We start from the raw sequence: 25,009 nt of genomic DNA on the forward strand, positions 1-25,009 counted from the left end.
TAGGAATTCCATGGAGAAGAAAACACCGAAACGCTCTCGGCCTCGATCAGCAGTGAAAATCGAGCCAAATGAATTGAGTGAGATAATGTGGGCTAGGGTAGAGTGCGAGTATGAGGGAAAAAGATGAAAATTTAAGCCAGATTCAAAGACGGTGTTTATAAAACCTGTCTTTGTATAATGCAATTCAACAACTGTGTTTCAAAAACGATGTTGTAACACGCAGATGACATCGTTTTTTGCAAAAACGTTGTTAAAATAAATCTTTTATTTACTAAAATGCCACCGCCTCTAAAGTAACATCATTTTTGGAACCATCGATGTTGAATGCGCATTGTAGAATATTATTATTTTAGTAGTGTAAGTTGCAAATTTTGATAGAAAAATACCACATATATGGAAGCTTTTTTTTTTAAGAAAAAAATAAACAATCAAGTTGATAAAAAAAAAATTTGAAAGACATTGAAGATTTTGAAAATAGAGGAACCTAATTCAACATTCTAAATAAATAAAGTGACAAAATTAACCATTAAGCCTAAAAGGGTAAAAAAAACATTTTTTTAAAAAAGGTTTAGACAAATACATCGAAAGAATAAAAAACTTCTTATTTTATTAAAGAAGAAATTTTTCTTAAAATAAATAAACAAGCAGGCACGTAATCAATTATATGGACCTCCAAATTACCCTTTTAGTTTATAAAATTGATTATATATACAGAAATTTTATTGGATTAAATCGACTTCAAAAGATTATTATAAATTTGATTATACTAAAAATTTAATGGATTATATGGACTCCAAAGAGCATGCATTTTGATGGAAGTTTAGAAATTAGATTGTGTTGATAATTTAATTAACAATTATTTATGTTACTGCATAACGAAATATATCCGCATGTCCACATCTAAATATATCAAATTAAATCCAATCATTTCAAACCTTTGACTTCGCAGTAAAGCAATGGAGAGGTAAGATGGTAAAGCAACGATAACACTGCAAAACTAATAATTAACATTAACCCATAAAAAATATTTTATTTAAAAAAACTTCTCCTTTTCCACCGCACTAAACGAGCTTGTTAGCCTAAATTTCCTTCTCTTCTCTCTTCCTTTCCTTTCCAGCCTATTTTTCACTTACCAAACAGACTGTTAATAAAGACTTACAAATCCTAACCTACACAGGCTAAAAAAAAGGGTTGGATGGGACTGCACAAGAATAAGTCCATAGTCTTGGGTGGTGTTTAAGTTGAACGCGATGACTAGAGGAGTCTCCAAACGTCGTGGATGACAAGGAGAAGGTTTCAAGGTCTGACATTTTGAAGAAGAATGTGTGTCATAACACGTATGAGTGATAAATAAAAACAAGTTAATCCATTGGTGGAAATGGGTTATGAAAAACAACTATAGGTAGAAATAGGCCGAATGGTCTAGCGTGCCTTAGGCCTCACCTATCCTATTTATTAAAAAGGTGAAGCTTAGGTTTTTATTTATTATTAGATGATATTTTTTTACTGTTAATATCTTCTTATAAAAGGTCCTCAGATATGACTTTAGTTGTGTCAAGGGTTTTCATGTAATTTTAATTAAGTCGTTAAAACTTAAGAGTACTTTTTTGCTTAAGAGATACATTCGCTTTTAAAGAAGTTTCTCTTTATATTATAACACAACAAGAAAAAGGATAAATGGCCATCAGATTTAGTGACTGAAATTTGTTCATCGCTATTAGCGATCGATTTAATAAAGAATTAGCCATTTGTCCCCATCATCAATTGTCGACCAATTTTGATGGGATTGATTATCACAGTGGAGGACCTTGAGTAATGATACTCAGAACAACAACATAGACGAGATAGCAAATAACTCTTGATTATTTTCTTTAATTTTGCATTATTTTCAATTATTTTTCCTTTTAGTTGCAATACAAATTTCCACTAAAACATTTACCGGCAATAAACTTTTATTGTACAGTTTATATAGCATTGTATTAAGATACACTTTTATTTAGTTGATTATATAGTATATTTTTTTGAGTTTGATTGTGAGTTGTGACCAATTTTTTTTTATAGTTGAAAATCATTAGGCACGTAAAAAAATCAAAGTTGTGAAATTTGGTCCGATCATTAATCTGGTCGAGATAGCGAGTAAATGATTTAACTGATGACTTAGTAATTGATCCGATTTAACTTGATATATATATTTAAAAATTTAAAATTATATATGTTGAATGAAAAATTTACATGCTTAAAAAATAATATAATTCCTAAAGAAATTGTTAGAAATTCATCTTGACAAAAAAGACCTTAGAGTATTTCAACAATAATTATAATAATAGATAGATAATATAGAGAATAGAAGATTTGTATGTATAATTATAATTATGTACAATATAATGAATTGAAAACATAATTATTAATTAAGGTAACATAATTGTATGTATTCTTATTTTAGTATTTAAATGCATCGATTAATTTGATAAAATTTTATTTTAACGTAATCAGAAATAAACTGTAACATTTATTATTTTATTGTTTTGAGTTTGAACTAATTTGAATTAACTAATTAATGACATTTAATTAATGTTGAATGAATATGAAATTGTTACACGGTGTTTTTTTATTGAATAAAATCTTTTTTTATATATACATAGTAGAATAATAAATAATTTTCATAAACACTTTTTATAAGTTTTTAAGAGAGTTTACAGAAATAATTATAGTTTATTTATTCATAAATGATTTTTAACTTATTTCAATAAGTTTTTTAAAATAACTTATGAAAACATTTTACCAATATTTGTAAACTAATCTAAAAAGTAAAAACAATTCTGCTTTGATTTTGGTGACTCCCTCCAACGGCTCCAAGACCCAATACAATACTTCATTCATTTCTTGAGTTTTCGCTTGGTCCCTCGAGCCTTTTAGTTTTAGATCTCGTTTCCCCTCACCACGCAACACCCCGTCGTTCCCTTAATTGCCCCAACCGTAGTTCTTAGCAGTGCAGCTAGCCCTTCATCCCCCTCAGTGCGTTGTGAATCCATGAATCTGAACCTTGGTTGCCAACTTTGTTTGTCACTGCAAGTTCACATGTAGGAGATGAGGCTCTTGTTAGGAAATATTTATTATTGTTTTTATTTTGTTTTAACTAGTAAGATTCCGTTTGAATAATAGTAAGTTACTTTGACCGAGTCTTTAGGAAAGAGTAGCTTGATTTTAGCTACTTAGTTTTCTTTTTCAGTTGTAAAACCCACGAAGATGAGTAGTGGGTCAGTTTTATTGTTCTGGTTGTTAGCTTTGACAAGCTATAATAATGTATCTTGCTATGCAATTGAATAACAGAATACAAGTGAGCATTTTTTCTCACAGAAAAGCTTACTTGTTCTAGTTCACAATTTGGTATCAGAGCTCCTTTACAGGGGCCTGAACCAGAAAAATCATTAAGACATTGGGTGAGAGTGAGCGTGCATCTACCGTGAGGGGTATACACTAGGGTGTGAGAGAGAGAAACACCAATAGAGTGCACACGTGAAGATTGAAGAATTATCTTACAGCCATGACCGATACCAACAAGTATGTGCAGCCAGCAATTCCCAAATTCGATGGTCATTATGATCATTGGGTGAAGCTGATGGAAAACTTCCTTCGATCAAAGGAATTTTGGCACTTGGTGGAGCATGGCATTGCTGATGTTTCCAATAAGGCCGATGCATCAAATGAAGAAATTAAATTAATGGAGGAGAAAAAGTTGAAGGATCTAAAAATCAAAAACTATCTCTATCAAGCTATTGATAGAGAAATTCTGGATACCATCCTGAATGATGACACGTCCAAAAATATTTGGGATTCAATGAAACAAAAATTCTAGGGATCCACTCGAGTTAAACGTGCTCAGTTGCAAGCATTGCGCAAAGACTTCGAACTATTGCAAATGAAGGAAGAAGAATCTATGAATTCCTATTTTGCTCGGACTTTGAAGATAGCTAAAAGTATGAAGGTGGCGAAAACATGCAAGAAAATGCCATAACTGCAATGATTTTGCGGTTTATGACAACCAAATTCAATTATGTAGTATGCTCAATTGAAGAATCCAACAACATGGAAGCCATGACCATAGATGAACTTCAGAGTAGTTTACTGGTGCACGAACAAAGGATGTTGCTGGCTGTGGAGGAAGAGCAGGTCTTACAAGCTGTAACAAATGAGAAAAGTGGGAGAGGAAGAGGAAAATGAAGGTTAGAGGATCCTTCTGAGGCAGAGGTAGAGAAAGACAGTCATTCAATAAGGATGAAATTGAATGTTATAAATGTCACAAACTTGGACACTTTCAATATGAGTGTCCCATGTGGGAGAAGAATGCCAATTATGCTGAAGTTGAGGATAAGGTGGAACAAGAGGATGAGCTCTTGTTAATGGCTTCAGTTGATCTCAAAGAAGAAAAAGACAAGTGGTTTTTAGGCTCTGGGTGCAGTAATCACATGAGTGGTATCAAGGATTGGTTTTCACACCTGGATGAGAATTTTCATCACACAGTAAAGCTAGGAAATGACACCTGTATTGCTGTTATGGGGAAATGGAGTGTTCGTAAGGTGGTAAACGATATCACACATGTGATATCCCAGGTGTACTATATATGTTCTTGAACTCAAGAATAATCTCTTGAGTATTGGACAACTTCAAGAAAAGGGCTTGACCATCAAAATTCAAAACAACATGTGTACTGTTGTTCATCCAGAAAAAGGGTCAATTATGGAAGTCAGTATGAGCAGCAGTCGGATGTTTGTGCTAACTGCTACTTGAGCTCCAACTGGTGCAACATGTTTTCAGGTTGAATTGGAGCGGGAATCACAATTATGTCATAATCATTTAGGCCATTTAAGCTATGATGGCTTAAAAACACTTGCTTCTAAGCAAATAGTGAATGGGCTGCCTACTATTTTAGTTACACAAGAATTATGTATACACTGTTTGACTGGAAAACAACATCGAAATGCCATGTCAAAGAAGAGTCAATGGAGAGCATCAGAGAAACTTCAAATCATTCATGCTGATTTGTGTGGACCAGTTCAACCTTCATCAAATAGCAACAAGAAGTATTTCCTAAGTTTTATTGATGACTTTTCACGAAAAACTTGGGTATACTTTCTACATGACAAGGCATAAACTTTTTCTCTATTTAAAAGTTTCAAATCCCTGGTAGAAAAAGAAGCTGGAGGAAGCATTATCTGTCTCAGGACAGACAGAGGTGGAGAGTTTAATTCCTGTGCATTTAAAGAATTCTGCAAAACTCAAGGTATACAGAGACAATTAACAGTAGCTTACACACCTCAGCAGAATGGAGTTGCTGAGAGGAAAAACAGAACCATCATGAATATGGTTTGGTCTATGTTGACAGGCAGGCGTGTTCCAAAAATTTTCTGGCCAGAAGCAACTAAGTCGTGTGTACATGTTCTAAATAGAAGTCCCACAATAGCAGTACAAGGTAAAACCCTTGAAAAAGCATGGAGTGGAGTAAAGCCATCTGTGGATTATTTTAGGGTGTTTGGATGCATTGCACATGTCCATACACCAGACCAACTACGAGTAAAGCTGGATGATAAGAGCAAAAAGTGTGTTCTTCTTGGAGTTAGTGATGAATCAAAAGCCTACAGATTATTTGATCCTGTTAAAAATCAGATCATTATCAGTAGAGATGTTGTATTCGAAGAAGAAAAGTGCTGGAACTTGGAGAAAATTGAAGGCACAAATCAGCAAAAGAATCTGGACCGAGATGATAGAGAGGCATATGAGCATGATGTTGAGGAAGTTGAGCAAAATGATACATGAATTTTGCAACAGCAAGCTGCAGAGCAATCTGCACAATTACCAAGTATAGGAAACGCTGAAATCAATTCTGATGATCCTTTGTCCAGCAATAATACAGCTCAAGGGAGGGCCAGAAGGCATAGAAAAGAATAGGTTTGGATGGCTAACTATGAGAGAGGAGATGATCTATCAGATAATGCTATGATGGTGATAGAAGATGATCCTATGACTTATGAAGAAGCTGTCAAGAGTAAGACATGGAGGGATGCAATGAAAAAGGAGATGGAAGCCATCGAGAAGAACAAAATTTGGGAACTAAAAATTTGTGAACATGTATGAAACCAATTAGAGTCAAATGGATATACAAAACCAAACTCAAAGAAAATGGAGAAATTGATAAGTTCAAAACAAGATTAGTTGCTAAAGGGTATGCACAATAGTATGGAGTGGACTAAACTGAGGTATTTGCACCAGTTGCTAAAATGGGCACAATACGCATTCTTGTATCCATATCTGCTCAACACGGCTGGAGTATTTATCAACTGGTGTGAAGAGTGAGTTTCTTCATGGAGAACTCAAGGAAGAGGTATATGTACAACAACCCATTGGCTTTGTGAAATTAGGAGAAGAAGAAAAGGTTTACAGATTGAGAAAAGCATTGTACGGGCTTAAGCAAGCACCAAGAGCATGGTACAACAAAATAGAGACATATTTCCTATGCAATGGCTTTGAGAGATGTTTTTATGAACACACACTGTTTACAAAGTCAAAGGGAGGTAAAATTCTTATTGTGAGTCTATATGTTGATGATCATATACACTGGAAATGATGAAAGCATGTGCAATGATTTTAGATCATCTATGATGCTGGAATTTGATATGACAGATCTAGGGCGGATGAGATATTTTCTTGGTATAGAAGTCTTGCAGAATAATCATGGAATCTTTATGTGTCAAAGAAAGTATGCCCATGATGTTTTGAATCGTTTTGGTATGCAAGATTGAAATGCAGTAAAAAATCCAATTGTGCCAGGAACAAAGCTATCAATAAATGATGCAGGAACTAAGGTGGATATCATGACCAAACCGTTAAAATTGGAGCAGTTTTTAAATCACAAGAGCATGTTGGGTTTGATTGAAGCATCAAAAGTAAACTAGATGCTGAGCATTTAGTTTAAGGGAGGGAATGTTAGGAAATATTTATCATTGTTTTTATTCTGTTTTAACTAGTAGGATTCTGTTTCAATAATAGTCAGTACGTTACTTTGACCGAGTCTTTAGGGAAGAATAGCTTGATTTTAGCTACTTAATTAGTTTTCTTTTTCAGTTGTAAAACCCACGCAGATGAGTAGTGGGTCAGTTTTATTGTTCTGGTTGTTAGCTTCGACAAGCTATAATAATGTATCTTGCTATGCAATTGAATAACAGAATACAAGTAAGCATTTTTTCTCACAGAAAAACTTATATTACTTGTTCTAGTTCATAGCTCTCGTTGTGGGTTCATGTGATAACAGTCGCTGGTTGGCGTGAACATCCACTGTAAGAAATTTTTTCATCCCACATTTTTCTTCAACTCACTCACATTCTTCCACACCCATAGGTTTCCCGTATGTGCGCTCTTCGTCGTACGGTAAGAAATTTTTTCTTCAAAGTGACACTTTTTTTGAGTGTTTTTTTTATAACATGAAAAATCCAGTTCTGCTTTTTAAAACCAGCCGGGCCACTGGGTTTGCTCAAAATCAGCCGTGTTTGATCCGGTCATCCCGGCTCAGATAAATGATCGGTCCAATAACAAAATCGGCCCGGTTATGCCATCGTGTCCTAGTTGGACCGGTTCGACTAGCCTGACTGAATCGGGTTTTTCAACTATGAAAAAAATAGAAATAACCAATTATAATTTTTCTGATGTACATCAAGAAATAAAAGACAGAAAAGCAGAAAACTAGAATCTAAGATGTATGATTCCCATTATGTCTGCTACCATAAGAGGAGATATCTGAGAGGGAAAGGATGTCCTGTTAAGAAAGACATGTTCATGCTTTGCTCCAAATAACCAAATATAATTTGTAATAACTGGTCCTGAAATGCAAGTTTCTAAACATGTTTATAAAAAAAGAGAACTAAGTGCATTTTTGTTCTTGGTAAATAGAACAATGTTGCAGGAAGAGGTTAAGATCAAGATGCACCAAATTAGGGACGAAGTTAATTAAGGTCGAGTGGAGGTTAATTGTGGGTGAGGTTGAGGTCCAGCTGCGGCAAATTAATCGAGGAGGAGGTTGAGGAATGTTGCTGAATCGAGGAAGAGGTTGAGGAACAGCGGCAAATCGTGTAGGAGATTGAGGAAATGTGTCGAATCATGGATGATGTTGAGATGTACAAAGCGGCAAATCAGCATTAATGAGCCGTGTCAAAGCACTTGCTTTGGTTGCTCACCTTGGCTCTCAGGTCTGCAAAACTTGCGTTTAGATTTTGGTAGAAGTTGGACAAGTTGGGTGCCATGAATCCGCTGCACTCCAATAAGAGTAAAAAGGGTTGAGGGTCTCCTACAGCACCCTCAAAGCTCCCTCGTGACCACAACACCAACAAGGTTAAGGCTACGAGCTTGTGTTGCACCATTTTCTTTGTGATTCTCAAACTAGATCGGTATACTTCTAAGGGTTCAAAAGATAGGTTTGATATAGGCCTCAAAAGAATAAAGTATAGTTGTTAATGATGTTCAAGCGTGGGTGGACTTAATATACAAGTATAAAGTCTGAGTTTGAGGTATGGAAGAGGGCTGTTTGTATTAACAATGTAAAGAAAGGAGTTTTTTTTTATAATATTATATTACTTTAATTTTTTTTTATATTTCCTTATTATACTAATGAAAATAATCTAACACTAGGTAATTTATACTATTTATTATTAAATGATAATTTTTATTGTAATTCCATATGAAGTGCCTCAGGTCTCAGCTATATGATCGTCGAGAGATTTCTTGTAATTATAATTAAACTCATTAAAATTAAACTTGTGAGAGGAATGAGTCTAAGAGATGGAGAATTGTTAATGATGACACCCTAGTGCATATGGTGGTTTAGGAAAGTGTAATCAACAACACGGATTAGGTGCTTAATTAGAAATTTTGGCATTTAATATGTGAATGATTTCCTTAGCTAACCCACCGCTTTTATATATAGTGGCACACTGACAAACAGAATTTAGACAGTTTCATTGGAATGTACTTCCATCTCCATGATCAAGTATATCTAATATTAGAAATGATATGTACTTAAAATATTTTACAACACGTAACTTGGAATTAAAGCTAACCTGAAACAATGTCTGTCTAGTTTAATTATGTGAAATGTAAGTTAAAAACTTCTCCATCATTGAATTTAAAAAAGCATGATAGTGCAGTTCTTGTCTCCCTTATCAAAGATTGTCGAATCAACTAATGAGTCCACATTCGAATCCCTTCGTCAGATGATTTTCTAGCTGGTAATTGGTTTCCGATGATGACGACAAAAGCTCCGGCATGCTTTGCCGAAGAAGAAATGAAGGGAAATGTGGTGTTAAGGAAAGAAAGTTACATTAATTAAGCCTCTGTTAAACATAGAGGAATGTAATCTGGGACGAATTAAAGATCCGGGACATAGATCAATTTATTTTCATTCAATTAAATCCTTCACATGAAGTGAATGCCAAAATTCACTACGCTAATTAATTAATTAATTTCCAGAGGCATCGCTCGTTTATTAATTATGCTCCACGCAGATCTCAACCATACTTAAGACCACGGGTTGAATATTAATTCTCTGTATCAGGTAATATACACCCTCGGTTGTAATTTATATGGTTTTAAATTATTGAAAAAAAATACAAAAACTAAACTGATAATTAAATCAAACATATCTGTTTAATCAACAGAAAATATCTGGCTCATTAGATTAATCTAATGGTCCAAAAATGAGAGAAAGTCACCAAACTCAAAGTCACGATCCAAATTCATAAATATGTTTCTTTATTGCTGAATAATAAGCCTTTTTGTAGTCTCAATTTCCTCCTCATTTCCCTCTTACTCAAGTACTCCATATCTGCACTAATGAACAAAATTTTAAAAATATTAATGTAATTTTTCTCTTAAAAATAAGTAAGATTTACAAATAATTATACCCATCTTTAATAATGAACTGGATAAAAATTTTCTTTTACATCATATACTTAATCATTGAGTGGGTACTATAGAATTTGAGATAGTAGCATTAGTCGTAGAGGAACCAGTTGAAGCAGAGATATCTCTGTGGGGCCTTAAATTCGTCAACTGAATAAAGAGAGGCATAGAAGGTCTCATATGCTCAAGTAAGTGATTGCCACTGAGTAGGACTACTACTTCAGACATGGATGGCCTCATTGCAGCTGATGATTGAGTGCACATCAAAGCAATGCCTATGATTTTCTTCACTTCTTCTGCATCATAACTATTAGGGTCTAAGCTTTTGTCCACTAACTCCAAGTGCATGCCTCTCACATACAACTTCCAAGCCTGTTGTAGTCAAAACCAAGGGTCATATAGTAAAATATTACAAGAAAAAAAAATAATTTTTGTTACATATTTATGCAAAATTCCTTACTTGTCGAAGAAGGTATTCATCCTCACCATCATCAACAACAATGACCTTGGAATCAATACTCTTTTGACCACTTATAATCTCAAGGACTACAATTCCATAGCTGTATATATCAGCCTTTTCTGATAATTGACCATGGAGTGCATACTCAGGTGCTGTGTATCCCCTGACAAGTGCATAAAATTTATGTCACATATATAATTAAGAAATTATGACAGTATTCTGCATGTGGGGGCAGTATATTTTACTATTTAAAATTTTAAAGCTGAGTATTTGTATTTTTTTTTTTTTTACTTACAATGTCCCAGCAAATCTTGTGGTAAGATGAGATTGGTCTTCTGGTAGGAGCTTCACCAGCCCAAAATCAGAAACTTTGGGTTGAAGTTGTTCATCCAATAGGATATTTTCACTCTTAATATCTCTATGTATGATAGAAACATGAAATTCCTCATGTAGATAATTCAATCCCCTTGCTGTGCCCAAAATTATATCATACCGTTGTTTCCAGTTGAGGGAGCCTTTTCTTTTTCCTATTTCCCAAGATTATATGCTCAAAATATTAAAGGAGAAAAGGGGGCTAAGAAAGTAAAACTTACACAAATAACATGCTAGTTACCAAATAAGAATTTGTCTAGGCTGGCGTTTGCCATGTATTCGTAAACAAGGATTCTTTCTTGGCCTTTATTGCAACAACCAAGAAGCCGAACAAGATTTCTGTGATGAACATTACTTATAAGCGTTACTTCACTTTCAAATTCATCATCTATGTTGCTGGAATTTCCTGAAATTAATTTTTTGACTGCAACAACTTTCCCGTTTTTCATAGTTCCCTATTCAATCAATAGCACCAGAATTAAAAATTACCACTATATGTATAGCTTATAATTAATATTGCCTTTGATCTTAGCATATTTTATGGAGATCTCAGTCGACAAGTTTACATTAAAAAAGAAAAGAAAAACTTAAAATTGCAATTGAAATGTACGGAACTATTCGATTTTACCTTGTATACAGCACCAAAGCCTCCTTCTCCAAGTTTATTTTTCTCACTAAAATTTTTTGTTGCAGCTTTCAAGTCACTATACTTGAACTTGGTTGCCCCTTTCAACTTGGACGCTCCCATTATGGTACCTGCTAAGTAAAATACGAGTTTGTTTTTTCTTTAACAATGTAGTTTTCTTCTTAAAAGCGAAGACATATGCTAGTTGATTAATAGATGGATACAGCATCACATAAGGACTTTCCACATAGTCTTACTTCTAGGAACTTTAGTGGGACTTTGGGATCTTCTATGCCACCGAAATAATGAAATAAGGATCAGAACAAGGAGTGCACTTGAAACACCACCACCAATAACAAGCCACTTCTTGATTGAACCTCCTCCTCCTTCAAGACAGAAAAGAAGTTGACCTCAAATATTCCAAATGATGTATCCCTTCTAGATGTTGATATTACAGTATAACAAGAGTCGTAGTAATACATTTTTAATTCATCCTTTATTATTAGGTAAAATTTAGAGTTTAAATTTTATGTATTTTCCGTATAACTGTTTTTATAGTGCACCTCAATCTATCATAAGTCATATGTTAGACATAATTTTTAAGATAATTATCGTAAAATTTAATAAATTTATCATACCTATATTAATTTAAAATTGAATGATTGTATGAAAACAATTTCAGTGCACTCACTATTTTCTCTTAAAATGTTTGGACAAGAAAACTATTAAATTACCCCCTCCATCCCACAACGGTTGATGTTTAAGATTTTTTTTTTTTACACAGATCAAGAAAATAAATACCGATGAACAAGATAAATATTCCAATAGTATTTATCATCAGACAATTTTACTAAAATATACTTGTTCTCTCTCTTAATTTTAATATATGCATCATTGAATCTTTTAAGATAACATTATTTATAGAAGGACAAAATTAAAATAAATGTTTTAATATGTCATTCAAAAGTGAGAACATCAATCAATTTGAAATATTTTTCAAAGACTAAAACTTCGGTCATTTTAGGACAGAAAGAATACAACTGGGACTCTTAAAGGAAGTAGAGCCCATAAATTTTTGAAATTTCCAATATATTTCGGATAATAATATAGTGGTATAAAAAGTGTCTCTTCTGGAAAGGTGGAAATATCTTTATACCATAAGAGATGGCACCCCTCTAGCCCATTTTTTATTCATTCAAGTCAATATTTATTAAATGAAGTAATGGATTTTGTACCTTGTTTTAAGAAGAGACTGATATCAATGGTTTGGTTATCTGCAAAGAAAGGTTTCTCCGAGTATCTCATAAAGCACACTGGAGGATTGACTCCCCGACCATTTGTCTTTGGAAGACAATCTTGTATGCCACTCTGTGCAATTGACAAACAGTCCGAACAGGTTTCTTGCGTGAGAGTTTCAACACATTGAGCAAAGGCATAGATCGCACCACCAGCCACTTGTGTCTTGGTAGCTGCAAAGTAGCCACCAATTTTTGGTGTTGCTATTTGTAGATCCATCAGAGCTTGCCGTCCAACTGTACCAAAAGCAGTGCTTTCATCTGCTGTCTCATTTCCGCAAAGTGTGTGGAGGGTAGAACTGAGACTGTGATCCAAGAATTCATTGTTCTCGTACCTCAACAGTCAAACACATTTGCAAGCATCAAATATCCAAGTCAATTAATTCTGACCCTAGTTTTTCATTAACGGTCAACCTACATATTATTGTGATGAAAACAACATCACTAATTAAGCTGGGACAATCTTGTGACATTTGAAATACACATTCGACAATTATTTTTGTCTTTGTTTTTAACATGTTTAAAACTCAGTTCTACAATCCTTATATCACGATCTGTAATTGAAAGAATTTGCGCCAGAATCACTGGACTCACGACGAAGTGGTCAAGACAATGTGCTTTTAGTACAGGATCTACTTGTTGCTTCCAAGCAAGGAAGTTCTTATCGGTAGGTGAGTTTTTCCGATATCAAATGGTAGTCAAAGGATGCCAGAGAAGCATCTATCGGTGAAGAAGCAGGAACCAGCGTCGAAGCCGAAAAAGAAGGAAAAAGGCTCTGCACGAACAAGTTCTTCCATGTTCAGCAGCATCAAAGAATAATTTTCAGGATCACAAGCCATTAACACGGATTTGAAGCTCTGATTACCATATTACAAACTGATATCTAAAACGTACTAATGAAAAGTGTGTAATGATTTTATTAGTTGCTGCAAACTCAATGTTGCTATGTTGAATAATATAAACTTGGTTTAACCCATTAATCAAGTTTTAGACCCATTTAAATTTGTGTTACTACTTCAAAGAAAATTCTAGAAAAGTGTAGAGATAAGTAGAAGTAATATTTAATTGGAAGAAGCATGTAGAACCAAGTAGTTGAGAGAAGTATGTAGAATCCTCCCTTGAAGTATATGAAATCTTTCTTTATGTATCTAGAACTCTCCCTTGAAACCTATAAAAGGGGGAGAGGTTGTCATTTGTAAGTGAACCACAAATAACCCAAAGGAGCCAAAACAAAAGTATTTCTCAAGTAATAAAAAAATTAACCTTCTTTCAAATATTCTCTCCTCTTGTATTTCTCTCAAATACTTCCTATAACATTCTCCTTTCCAACAAAGTGGTATTAGAGCTTAGATTTTGATAAGAAATCCCTCTATAGTTATGGCAAGCAATGGAACAACATCCTTTCAAGTTTCACTTCTAAAGGGGAGCACCTATGACAATTGGAGCATCAAAATAAAGGCCCTTCTTGAAGCACATGATGTTTAGGAAATGGTTGAAAAAAGCTATAAGGAGCCGCAAGATGAGACTTCACTATCCCAAGCACAAAAAGAGACTTTAAAGGATCCAAGAAAGAGACACAAGAAAGTTCTCTTTCTCATCTATCAAGCATTAGATGATGATGCGTTTGAAAAGATATCTTATGCAACATCCGCTAAGGAGGCATGGGATAAGCTTCAAACCTCTCACAAAGGAGAAGACAAAGTAAAGAAGGTGTGTCTCCAAACTCTAAGAGGTGAGTTTGAATCCTTACATATGAAAGAGTTAGAGTCCATTTTCGATTATTTTTCAAGAATTCTCGTTGTTTCAAATCAACTAAAAAGAAATGGTGAGAAGTTACAAGATGTAAGAATTATGGAGAAGATACTACGCTCATTAGATCCCAAATTTGAGCATATTGTCATGATAATTGAGGAAACCAAAGATTTAGAAACTATGACGATAGAACAACTTCAAGGATCACTGCAAGCTTATGAGGAGAAACATAAGAAGAAGCAAGAGATCATTGAGCAACTTTTCAAGATCCACCTAAAGGAGAAGGAAGAAAGTCAAGGAAATGAGAGAAGTCAACAAGGTTGAGGTAGAGGTCGAGGTCGCGACTAAGGACAAGTTGGATGTGGCAATAGTGGACGAGGTTCAAATTTCATAAACAACTGTTATGAGAAAAGAAAAAGCTCAACAAGAGAACATGGAAGAGGCTATACAAGCACAAGGTATGATAAATCTCAAACCCAATGCAATAACTGTCAAAAGATTGGCCACTATACTTCAAAATGTAGATTCACCAAGAGTAGAGTTGAGGAGGAGACTAACTATGTGGAGCAAAAATACGAGAAGTTTGAAATAGTGCTCCTAGCACGTGCAGGTAATGAAGGTAGCCAAGAAAACACATGGTACCTTGACACTAGTGCAAGCAACCTTATGTGCGGAAAAAGAAGCATGTTTGTGGATCTTGATGAATCAGTAAGTGACAATTTCTCATTTGGTGATAATTCTAAGACTCCTATAAAAAGCAAAGGTAAGGTAAGATCTTAATTCATTTGAAATATGGAAGCCATGAATTCATGTCAAATGTCTACTACGTCCCAAATATAAAGAAGAACAATATTTTGAGTTTGGGACAAGTACTTGAAAAAGACTATGATATTCACATGAAAGATTCCAGTCTTTCCATTAGAGATGGGAGAAACAATCTAATCATCAAGGTACCAATGTCAAGAAATAGGATGTTCTTATTGAATATCCAAAACAATGTTGGAAAATGTCTTAAAGCTTGCTACATTGATGCATCCTGGTTATGGCATCTTCTATTTGGGCACTTAAATTTTGGAGGCTTAAGTTTACTATCAAAGGAGCAGATGGAAATAGGACTACCCTCTATTAAGCACCCTAATCAACTCTGTGAAGGATGTTTACTTGGCAAGAAATTCAGAACGAGTTTTCCAAAGGAGTCAAACTCAAGAGTTAAGAAGCCATTCAAGCTAATACACGCTGACTTTTGTGGGCCAATGAAGCCAAGCTCACTAGGTAAAAATAACTATTTCCTCCTTTTCATAGATGCTTTTTCAAGAAAAACATGGGTTTATTTCTTAAAGAAAAAATCAGAAGTCTTTTCTGCCATCAAGAAGTTCAAAGCTACAATGGAGAAAGAAAGTGATTGAAAGATCAAAGCCATAAGGACTGACCGAGGAGGAGAATTCACATCTAAGGAGTTCTGAGAGTTTTGTGAAGGGAATGAAATCAGATGTCCCCTGACGATTCCAAGATCCCCCAACAAAATGGTTTGGTAGAAAGAAAAATAGAATGATCCTTGATATGGCTTTAAGCATGCTCAAAAGCAAGAAACTGCTAATAGAATTTTGGGTAGAAGTTGTGGCATGGGTTTATCTGTCCAATTATTTTCCGACAGGTAGTGTATGATGAAAGACACCACAAGAAGCACGGAGTGAAAGAAACCCTGGTATCTCTCACTTGAGGGTCTTTGAGAGTATAGCTCATGTTCATGTCCTAGACAAGAGAAGAGCAAAACTTGACGACAAGAGTGAGAGATTCATCTTTATCGGTTATGATTCAAGATCAAATGGGTACAAATTGTACAGTCTAAACAACAAGAAAAGGCTAGTCAATCGAGATGTGGTGTTCGATGAAGAAGGACAATGGGACTTTGAGACTCATAAAAAGGAATACAACTTCTTTCCTCCACTTGAAGAAGAGAAGACACCTCAACATATTCAGTAAGAGCTCACCCCATCAACATCAACCACTCATGAAGACACTTCGCCATCTCCTGAGAGTGAAAGGGTTGTCTTGATAACTGCTAATTATGAGTATATTTTGGGGGTTAAAGTATAGAAGAATTTGTAATTTTTCTCTTATAATTTTTCCTTTTTGAGAAAATAATTGTTAAATTAATCTCATTTAAGTTTTTGTGTAGAGAATATTAAAAGTGATAGATTTATGAAGCTTAGTGAGTAAAATAAAACTTAGAAATACAGGAATAATTAAGGAAAGCAAGTTAATTGAGGAAAGAATGACTAATTGAGAAAAGAAAGACTAATTGAGGAAATAAGGACTAATTAAGGAAAGAAGACTAATTGGGGAAAGAAGTACTAATTAAGGAAAGAAGAATAATTAAGAAAAGTAGAATAATTAAGGAAAGAAGACTAATTGAGGAAAGAAGGACTAATTAAGGAAAGAAAAATAATTAAGGAAAGAAGATTAATTGAGGAGAAAAGGACTAATTAAGGAAATCAGACTGATTCAACAGCCTGCTAATTGCACCTATAAAAGAAGAAGAGAGAAGAAGGAGAAGACCCACAAAAATTCTAACAGAATCCAATTCTTTATAGAAGGAAAAGGCTAGAAGAAAGAGAAGCAAGCAATAGGATCCATTTCTTCCCTCCATTCCCTTTCTTATCTTTTCCCCCTTTACTAAATATTCTTCTTTTCCAATTATAAAGTCTCCATGATAATGAGAGGCTAAACCCTCTTTGTTGGAAACTTGGCATCCAACTATTCTTGATGTAATTTCTCTTCCTATCTACTTATAATATTACATTTGCATTATTCTTTCTTGTGCTTAATATTATTGCTTATGACTTGATCACCCATTTGCATGATAAGTTTTAAGGGTAGTTCGGGAAACATTATTTTCTAATAGAATTGGAAAGAGTATCTAGATAAAGTCATCGCTAGGGATAGGTTGATATTTATTTAGCTTGTTATACATCTATATTCTTAATGCAATTTATTATTTTAGCTCTGCAAATGGATTTGGGAGAGAAAATAGATAAATTAGGCTCTTTCATGCGGGGACCAAAGTTAGAGTATATTAGTAGATGCAGGTGTAAATTGGAATAATTATAAATATAGAAAAATTATTAACATTATATCAAGGAGTAGCTCTAGTAGGCTAAGTTCCCAACATTCTCATCTTTTGAATTTCCTTCTACAATATTATTGGATTTTCTCATCTTTTTTGTATTTAATTAATTAATTTAAATTTATGTTTAATTCTTTTATCTTGTTTGATTTAATTTTCAGCAATTTAATTTACTATTTTCTACTACCTTTTCCAAATCTTTTTCTTAATTAAATATTCATCTACCTAAGTACAAACAAAGTCCCGGTGGATACGATACTCAAACTTTTGTTTTAACTTTACTACTTGGAACGAATTGGTGCACTTGTCAATCCATCAACATGTCTCATGCACAAGAACCCTCCAAGATCTTTATGATCAAAGTAAGAGTTTGGATAATATCACAATATTTTGTCTCTTTGTAGATTGTGAACCAATAAACTTTGAAGAAGTTGCACAAGATAAAAGATGGAGAGATGCGATGGATAAATAAGTTAGATCCATTGATAGGAACAACACACGAGAACTCGTCTCCTTTCCAAAAGGGCACAGGGCTATTGGTGTCAAGTGGGTGTACAAAACAAAAAAGAATGCCAAGGGAGAAATTGAAAGATACAAGGCAAGACTAGTTGCAAAAGGTTACAGTCAAAAGGCTAGGATTGATTATGATGAGGTGTTTGCTCTGGTCGCTTGCCTTGAGACCATAAGACTAATACTCTCTCTTGCAGCTCAACACAAGTGGAGAATTCATCAAATGAATGTAAAGTCGTCATCTTGAACGGAGTCCTCGAGGAAGAAGTATACATTGAACAACCGCTGGGATACAATGTGAAAGGAGAAGAAGACAAAGTTCTCAATCTAAAAAAGGTGCTTTATAGACTAAAAGAAGCACCAAGAGCATGGTACATTCGCATTGGCAAGTACTTCCAAGAAAATAACTTCACAAAGTGCCCACACGAGCATGCCCTTAATGTCAAGATCAAAGATGGAGATATCTTGATCATGTGCATATATGTGGATGACTTGATTTTCACGGGAAGTAATCCAAGTATGTTTGAAGAGTTCAAGAAAACAATGATCAAGTAGTTCGAGATGACTGGTATTAGACTAATGTCATACTATCTTGGCATTGAGGTAAAGCAGAAGGAAGATGAAATCTTCATTTCACAGCAAAACTATGCAAAGGAGATGCTCCAGAAATTCAAGTTGGATAGCTGCAAGCCAATTAGAATATTGGTGGAGTGCAAAATGAAGTTATTAAAGTTTGACAAAGCAGAAAAGGTGGATACTACAAATTTCAAGAGTTTGGTGGGTAGTTTACGATATTTGACGTGCACAAGACCAGAAATTCTATATGCTTCTTGACTCATCAGTCAATACATGAAGAATTCAACCACTACACATCTCAAGGTCGCAAAACAAATTCTTTGCTATATCAAAGGAACAATTGACTTTGGCTTATGGTTCTCAACAAGTAATGACTATAAGCTTGTAGGTTACAATGACAACGATTGGGCTAGAGATGAAGATGATCGGAAAAGTACTAGTGGATTTGTGTTTTTCATGGGGAATACAACCTTCACTTGGATGTCAAAAAAGCAGCCAATAGTCACTCTTTCGACTTGTGTGGCAGAATATGTAGTAGCTACTTCATCCATTTGTCATGCAATCTAGCTCAGGAATTTGTTAAAAGAGATGGGCATGTCACAAGAAGAGCCAACCAAGATCTTTGTGCATAATAAGTCAACCATTGCTTTAGTAAAGAATTCAGTGTTCCATGATCAAAGCAAACATATTGATACTTGTTACCACTACAGAAGGGAGTGCATAGCAAGAAAGGATGTGCAGGCAGAATATGTGAAGTCTTAAGACCAAATAGCTGACATTTTAACCAAGCCGCTCAAGCAAGAAGACTCTATCAAGTTAAGAAGCTTACTAGGAATGGTAAACCAAGTTTGAGGGGGGTGTTGAATAATATAAACTTGGTTTAGCCCACTAATCAAGTTTTAGTCCCTTTTAAGTTTGTATTACTACTCCAAAGAAAATTCTAGAGAAGTATTGAAATAAGTAGAAGTAATATTTAATTAAAAGAAGTGTGTAGAACTCTCCCTTAAAGTGTGTGAAATCTTTCTTGATGTATATAGAATTCTCCCTTAAAGTGTATAAAAGGAGGAGAAGTTTTCATTTGTAAGTGAACTAAAAAGAACCCAAAGAAACCAAAATAAAAGTATTTCTCAAGTAATAAAAAATAGTCTTCTTTTATATATTGTTTCTTCCATTTCTCTCCAATACTTCTTATAACCTTCTCATTTCCAACATGCTCCTATTTATTGGCATAGAGTGCTCTAGAAGCTAATGACTCAATGGCGAGTCAGCACACACTTATCATTGACTATAAAATAGTAACACAGATTGTAACCACCTATTATGAGATCTATATTATTAGTCTACTCTAACAATAGGACTAGTGACTTTATTGCATGTTTGATAAAAATTAATTTTAAGAGATTTATTTATATTTAAATGTTTTTTATTATAAAAATAAGTTAACAATAAAATTTAATATAAAATTTTTATCCAACACAAAAAAATTTCATAGTTGTTCTAACCTTAAAATTAATTCTGAATTTTTTTTCCTCATAAAATTTAACATGAAAATTTTTATTTAAAATCAATTTTGAACTCTGTTATTAATTCTTTACGGTGAAACCAAGCTCACTTATTTTTTTAGCCCTCTATTTGTCATGTAAAATTCTATCTTTCCCCTCTTCAAAGGGTACATGAGGATGTGTACCTGAGGATGCAGCCGTCATACACGACATGGGCACCGTTTCCAGTGGAGCAGTTGTGAATTCTGGTGGCAGCGGTGGCAAAGCAGGTGGTGCAGTCAGTGATGGAGAGGTAGTTCCTGCATTGGAACATGGCATGGACTGGGTCTGCTCCGCTGGTTGATTGAGCCGTGGCAAAGTGTTTTCTTTGGTTGCTCACTTGTGCTCTAAGGTCGACCAAACTTGCGTTTAGATTTTGGTTGAAGTTGAGCAAGTCGTGTACTGCGACTACGCTGCACTCCCATTTGAGTAAAAAGAGTTGAGGGTCTCCAACTGCACCCTCAAAGCTCCACCATGACCACAACACCAACAAGGTTGAGGCTACGACCTTGAGTTGCACCATATTCTTGTGATTCTCAAACATGATCGGTATATATCAAAGGCTTCAAAAGATAGGTTTGATATGGGCCTTAAAGAAAAAAGTTTAAAAGTCTGAGATATTTGGTTGCTAGTTAGTAAAATATTAAATTAATTGTATTTTGGTCTTCTGATATAGTCCATTGATGATTTTGGTTTCACACTATTAATTTCACAGTTTAGTTTTTTATTTTTAAAATTGATGAATTTTAGTCCGTTTTATATCATCTATTATCATCTTTCCATTTTTTAACAACCATCATTTTTAATACTCATTGATTAAGAAATATTTAATAAAAATAAAATATTATTATAATTGGGTTAAAATACCCTTATTTAATACATGAATCCCTGATCCTTGTATTGCTAGTAGTGAAATATTAACTAAAAAAGGATATATTTTTAAAAAAAATATTATTTAAAGTTTAAAATTTTAAAATATTAATTATTTTAAAATAAATAAATTAGAAATGAAAGAACTAGTTGAATATATGAAGAGGAAATAATAATATTTAATAGAGATATGAATATGGTTATGAAGTGTTGACATGACTAATACACTTCGATTCTATATAAGTATGACTCGTGTCAATACCACCTACATCTATAAGTTATGTCAAAACTTTCATTAAATATTATTGATAAGATAATAAAATTAAAATTGCTTAATTTTAAAATTATGGAAATCAAAAATAAAAAATTAAAAATAAGGTGACTAATTAAAATTATATGTTATTATGTAAAGAGACTAAAACTATATTTAACTATAAAATATTGATGTCATTCCTTCTCATGTATAGCTATTACAAATAGTCCTTGTTTGAAACTTTTAATTTCCACTAAGGATTTAATTATGATGATATTGAATCATCGAGCACCTATGAGGCGTGGTCCCGGATAAGCTGCTACCCACCTCTCATTGCACTAACAGCGTAGATATTTGAATATAGATATATATAATTGAAAGGTTTCCTTTGCTGTTTGTGTTATATTTTCAATTTTTTTAATTAGCTCTTTCAACTTTTATTTTCTTAATTAGGTCTAGCAGGACCTAAAGTTAAAAATAAATACAACTTCAGAAACCTACTTAAAAGAAAAGAGTCTAAAAACCTAATTAAAAATTGGGAAAAGTTCAAAGACTACGGAGTAATAAAACCTAAAACAAATTACTAGTTTATTTAATAATTGCAAATAAAGAAACCTAGAGAAAATAAGGATGTTGCAATTAATTCCTAGAAAAACAAGATCATAACTTGAACTAAACGCTCTCTTAGCCCTTATCAAAATGAACAAAATACTGTAAGAACTAAAGCAAATATATAAATATATTAAAATAACTAAAAAAATAACAAAAACCAAAAACAAAAAATAAAGAATTTTATGAGAACCATTTAAAAAACATTATCAAGACCAAAATTAAGAAAAATATAATACAGTTATAAAAAAATATATTTAAACTTTTATTTTGTTTGTCATGTAAAATAAAGAGACACAAATATGGTGTAAATTGTGAAGTGAGAACAAATAGTAATTCTCTGTAGTTGAGTTTTGAACCTAATTAATCTCAATCATAAAAAATAAATTTTACATACATTATATTATAAAGTGAAATGTAAGTTAAAAAAATTTCCATCATTGAATTAATTTAAAACTTCATGATAGTGCAGTTCTTGTCTTCCTTGTCAAAGATTGTCAACTAATGAGTCCACAGTCGATGTCCTTCGTCAGCTAATTTTCTAGCTGGTAACAGCTGGATTTTGACAACAACGACAAAGGCTCCTGCTGCATACTTTGCCGAAAATGAAAAGAAAAGACGGGAAAAGTGATGCTGATGAAAGAAAGTAATTACATTAATTAATCCCCTGTTAAATATATACTATAGAGAAAGAGAGAGAGAGAGAGAGAGGAAAGTGATCTCGAACAAGGAATCGGACATAGATCAATTGATTTTCATTCAATTCAGTGATTCACATGTTGGGTTGAACTGTTGAAGTGAACGCCAAAATTGACCTCCCTAATTAATTAATTCCAAAGTCGTTGATAGTTAATTATTTATGGTCAACACAATTAATGTCATCATCTATCCTTCCTCAAAAATCAGACGTCAATTGTTTTGCAATGTTGTTGACTCCTACATTCCATCCTCCTTATATAATTAATTAAGGTATATAATATATATGTAACAAAAACATCCTCCTCCTCGATCTGTTGAACGTACACGACTCTTGGGTTCTCTGTCTTCTGTCACTAATAAGTAATATACACATGAAGGCTACATGTTATTATTATGGTATGATTAACATGGTTAGCAGACAAGTAATTGTTTTTTAAGTATGTAGTCAACAATTTGATGATCTCCAAATCTGTATGATAGAAACATAAAATTCCTCATATAAAAGTTTTAGTCTTGGTATCTCTATGTATTTCATAGTGTGTTGTCTCCAATTGAGTGAACCTTTTTATTTTACCTGTTTTCCCATGTTTATATGTTCAAAACTTTAGAGGTGAAAAAAAAAGGTAACCAAAGGTTTGAATGATATAAAATATACACAATATTTGATAAAATATGGACAAAACATATTAATAATATTATTTTATATTTGATGACATTTTTTAAATATTATTAAAAGTTTTTAATAATATTTTTATTAAGAGTTAAACAAAAAATATTCTTAAAAATCACATGTGCAGTAGTGTTACTTTATAACCGTAATCCAAACACACTAAGACTTGTATGCCGTATCTATTTAAATCTAAATAGCTCTTCTTTTATTATTATATCTTTTTTAGGAAATAATAAATGCAAAAGGTTTAGGAAATAAAAGTAAGGTTGATTAAGAGGATAAAGCTATTTAATCTTCTGTAGGCACCATCTGTCAATTTGCCTTTCGTAGTCTCAATTTCCTCCTCAAAAATAAAATCTTAGGAATGCCAATGTAATTTTCTCTTTAAAAAAGTTTTACAAATAATTATTCCCATCTTTAACAATGAATTGGACAAAAAAATTATTTTACATCATGTACTTAATTTAATCATCGAGCATGTACAACAGAGCTGGGGTAGTAGCATGCTAGCAGTAATGGTAGAGGAACCAGTTGAAGCAGATATATCTTTAATGGCCCTTAAATTTGACTAAAAAAATATAGGCATCGAAGGTCTTATGTGCTCAAGTAAGTCATTGCTAATGAGTTGGAGTACTACTTCAGACATGGCTGGCCGCATTGCAGACGATGCTTGAGTGCACAACAAAGCAATTCCTATTACTTTCTTCACTTCTTTTGAATCCTACTTATTAGGGTTTAAGCTTTTGTCCACTAACTCCAAATGCTTGCCACTCTCATACAATTTCCATGCCTGTTGTAGTCAAAACCAAGGGTCATATTGTAAAATGTTATAAGAAAATGAACAATATTTGGCACATATTTATGGGAAGTTCCTTTCTTGGCGAAGAAGGTAATTATCCTCACTATCATCTTCAAAAACCTTCACATCAATACTCTTTTGATCACTCATGATTTCTAGGACTACAATTCCATAGCTGTATATCAGCCTTTTTTGATAATTGACCATGGAGTGCATATTGAGGTGTTGTGTATCCTAATAGAAGCAAAGGGGGATTTTCTTTGATTTCGAGGCCAAGGGACCTTCGTAACTACACTATGGACTAAGTTTAATTTTCTTACTTACCATTTCATTCATTGGAAGCTTATTTAAGTACAATTTTGGTGATTCTGTGTGGTAACAGAATTCACAATCACGATTGCACAAGCACTACTGCACTAACTACTTGCATTAACAACTTTTCTAACAGAATGAGAAAAGGTTGTAATTGTCTCCACTAACTCCATGGAGTCTGCCTCCTCTTTGCAACTATGTGTAGTCTTCCAGATAATTTGGGCCTTTCATTGTGGGTATGGGTTTCGGGTGTGATCGAGGCCGTACCCGAATCAAATAAACATTAAAAATACAGTATCTAGAAAGTGATCTTAGATCGTCTCCCAACGAGCAATGATTAACCAAACATTCATAACAGATAGTAATAAAACAGTAACAAATTGGAGGGGGGAGTTGTTTGTTTTTGTAAATTAAACCGCAAGCAAATTCGAATTAAAGAAATAACAAAATTAAAATATGTTGTTTCCCCTTGATTCACAAGCAAGACTCTTATCCTAGGTTACGAGGATTTATCCCTAATCAGTTCAACCACTTAATCCAACCCTAAATTAAATTACTAAGCGAAAATTAACATAAGGCAGTCATTATGTGATT

General features: G+C 33.6%; 1 protein-coding gene across 2 annotated transcripts; it reads right to left on the reverse strand.

Moving 5' to 3' along the window:
• Positions 1–9,770: 9,770 nt before the first annotated feature.
• On the reverse strand, positions 9,771–20,802 carry LOC114377220 (cysteine-rich receptor-like protein kinase 2). Of its 2 annotated transcripts, none has more exons than XM_028335646.1 (8): positions 20,350–20,802; positions 12,638–13,032; positions 11,660–11,788; positions 11,406–11,536; positions 11,019–11,232; positions 10,701–10,932; positions 10,406–10,568; positions 9,771–10,317 (listed from the first exon to the last, which is right to left on the reverse strand). In XM_028335646.1, exons 1-8 carry the CDS (start codon positions 20,745–20,747, stop codon positions 10,000–10,002), a joined length of 1,980 nt encoding a protein of 659 aa, XP_028191447.1. In that variant the 5' UTR covers positions 20,748–20,802; the 3' UTR covers positions 9,771–9,999. The 2 variants fall into 2 exon arrangements, with proteins under 2 accessions (XP_028191447.1, XP_028191448.1); XM_028335647.1 differs by having other exon boundaries at positions 11,406–11,533; positions 20,350–20,801.
• Positions 20,803–25,009: the final 4,207 nt, after the last annotated feature.

Source organism: Glycine soja, chromosome 11, assembly GCF_004193775.1.
Source record: "Glycine soja cultivar W05 chromosome 11, ASM419377v2, whole genome shotgun sequence".
Classification (NCBI taxonomy): Eukaryota; Viridiplantae; Streptophyta; class Magnoliopsida; order Fabales; family Fabaceae; genus Glycine; species Glycine soja.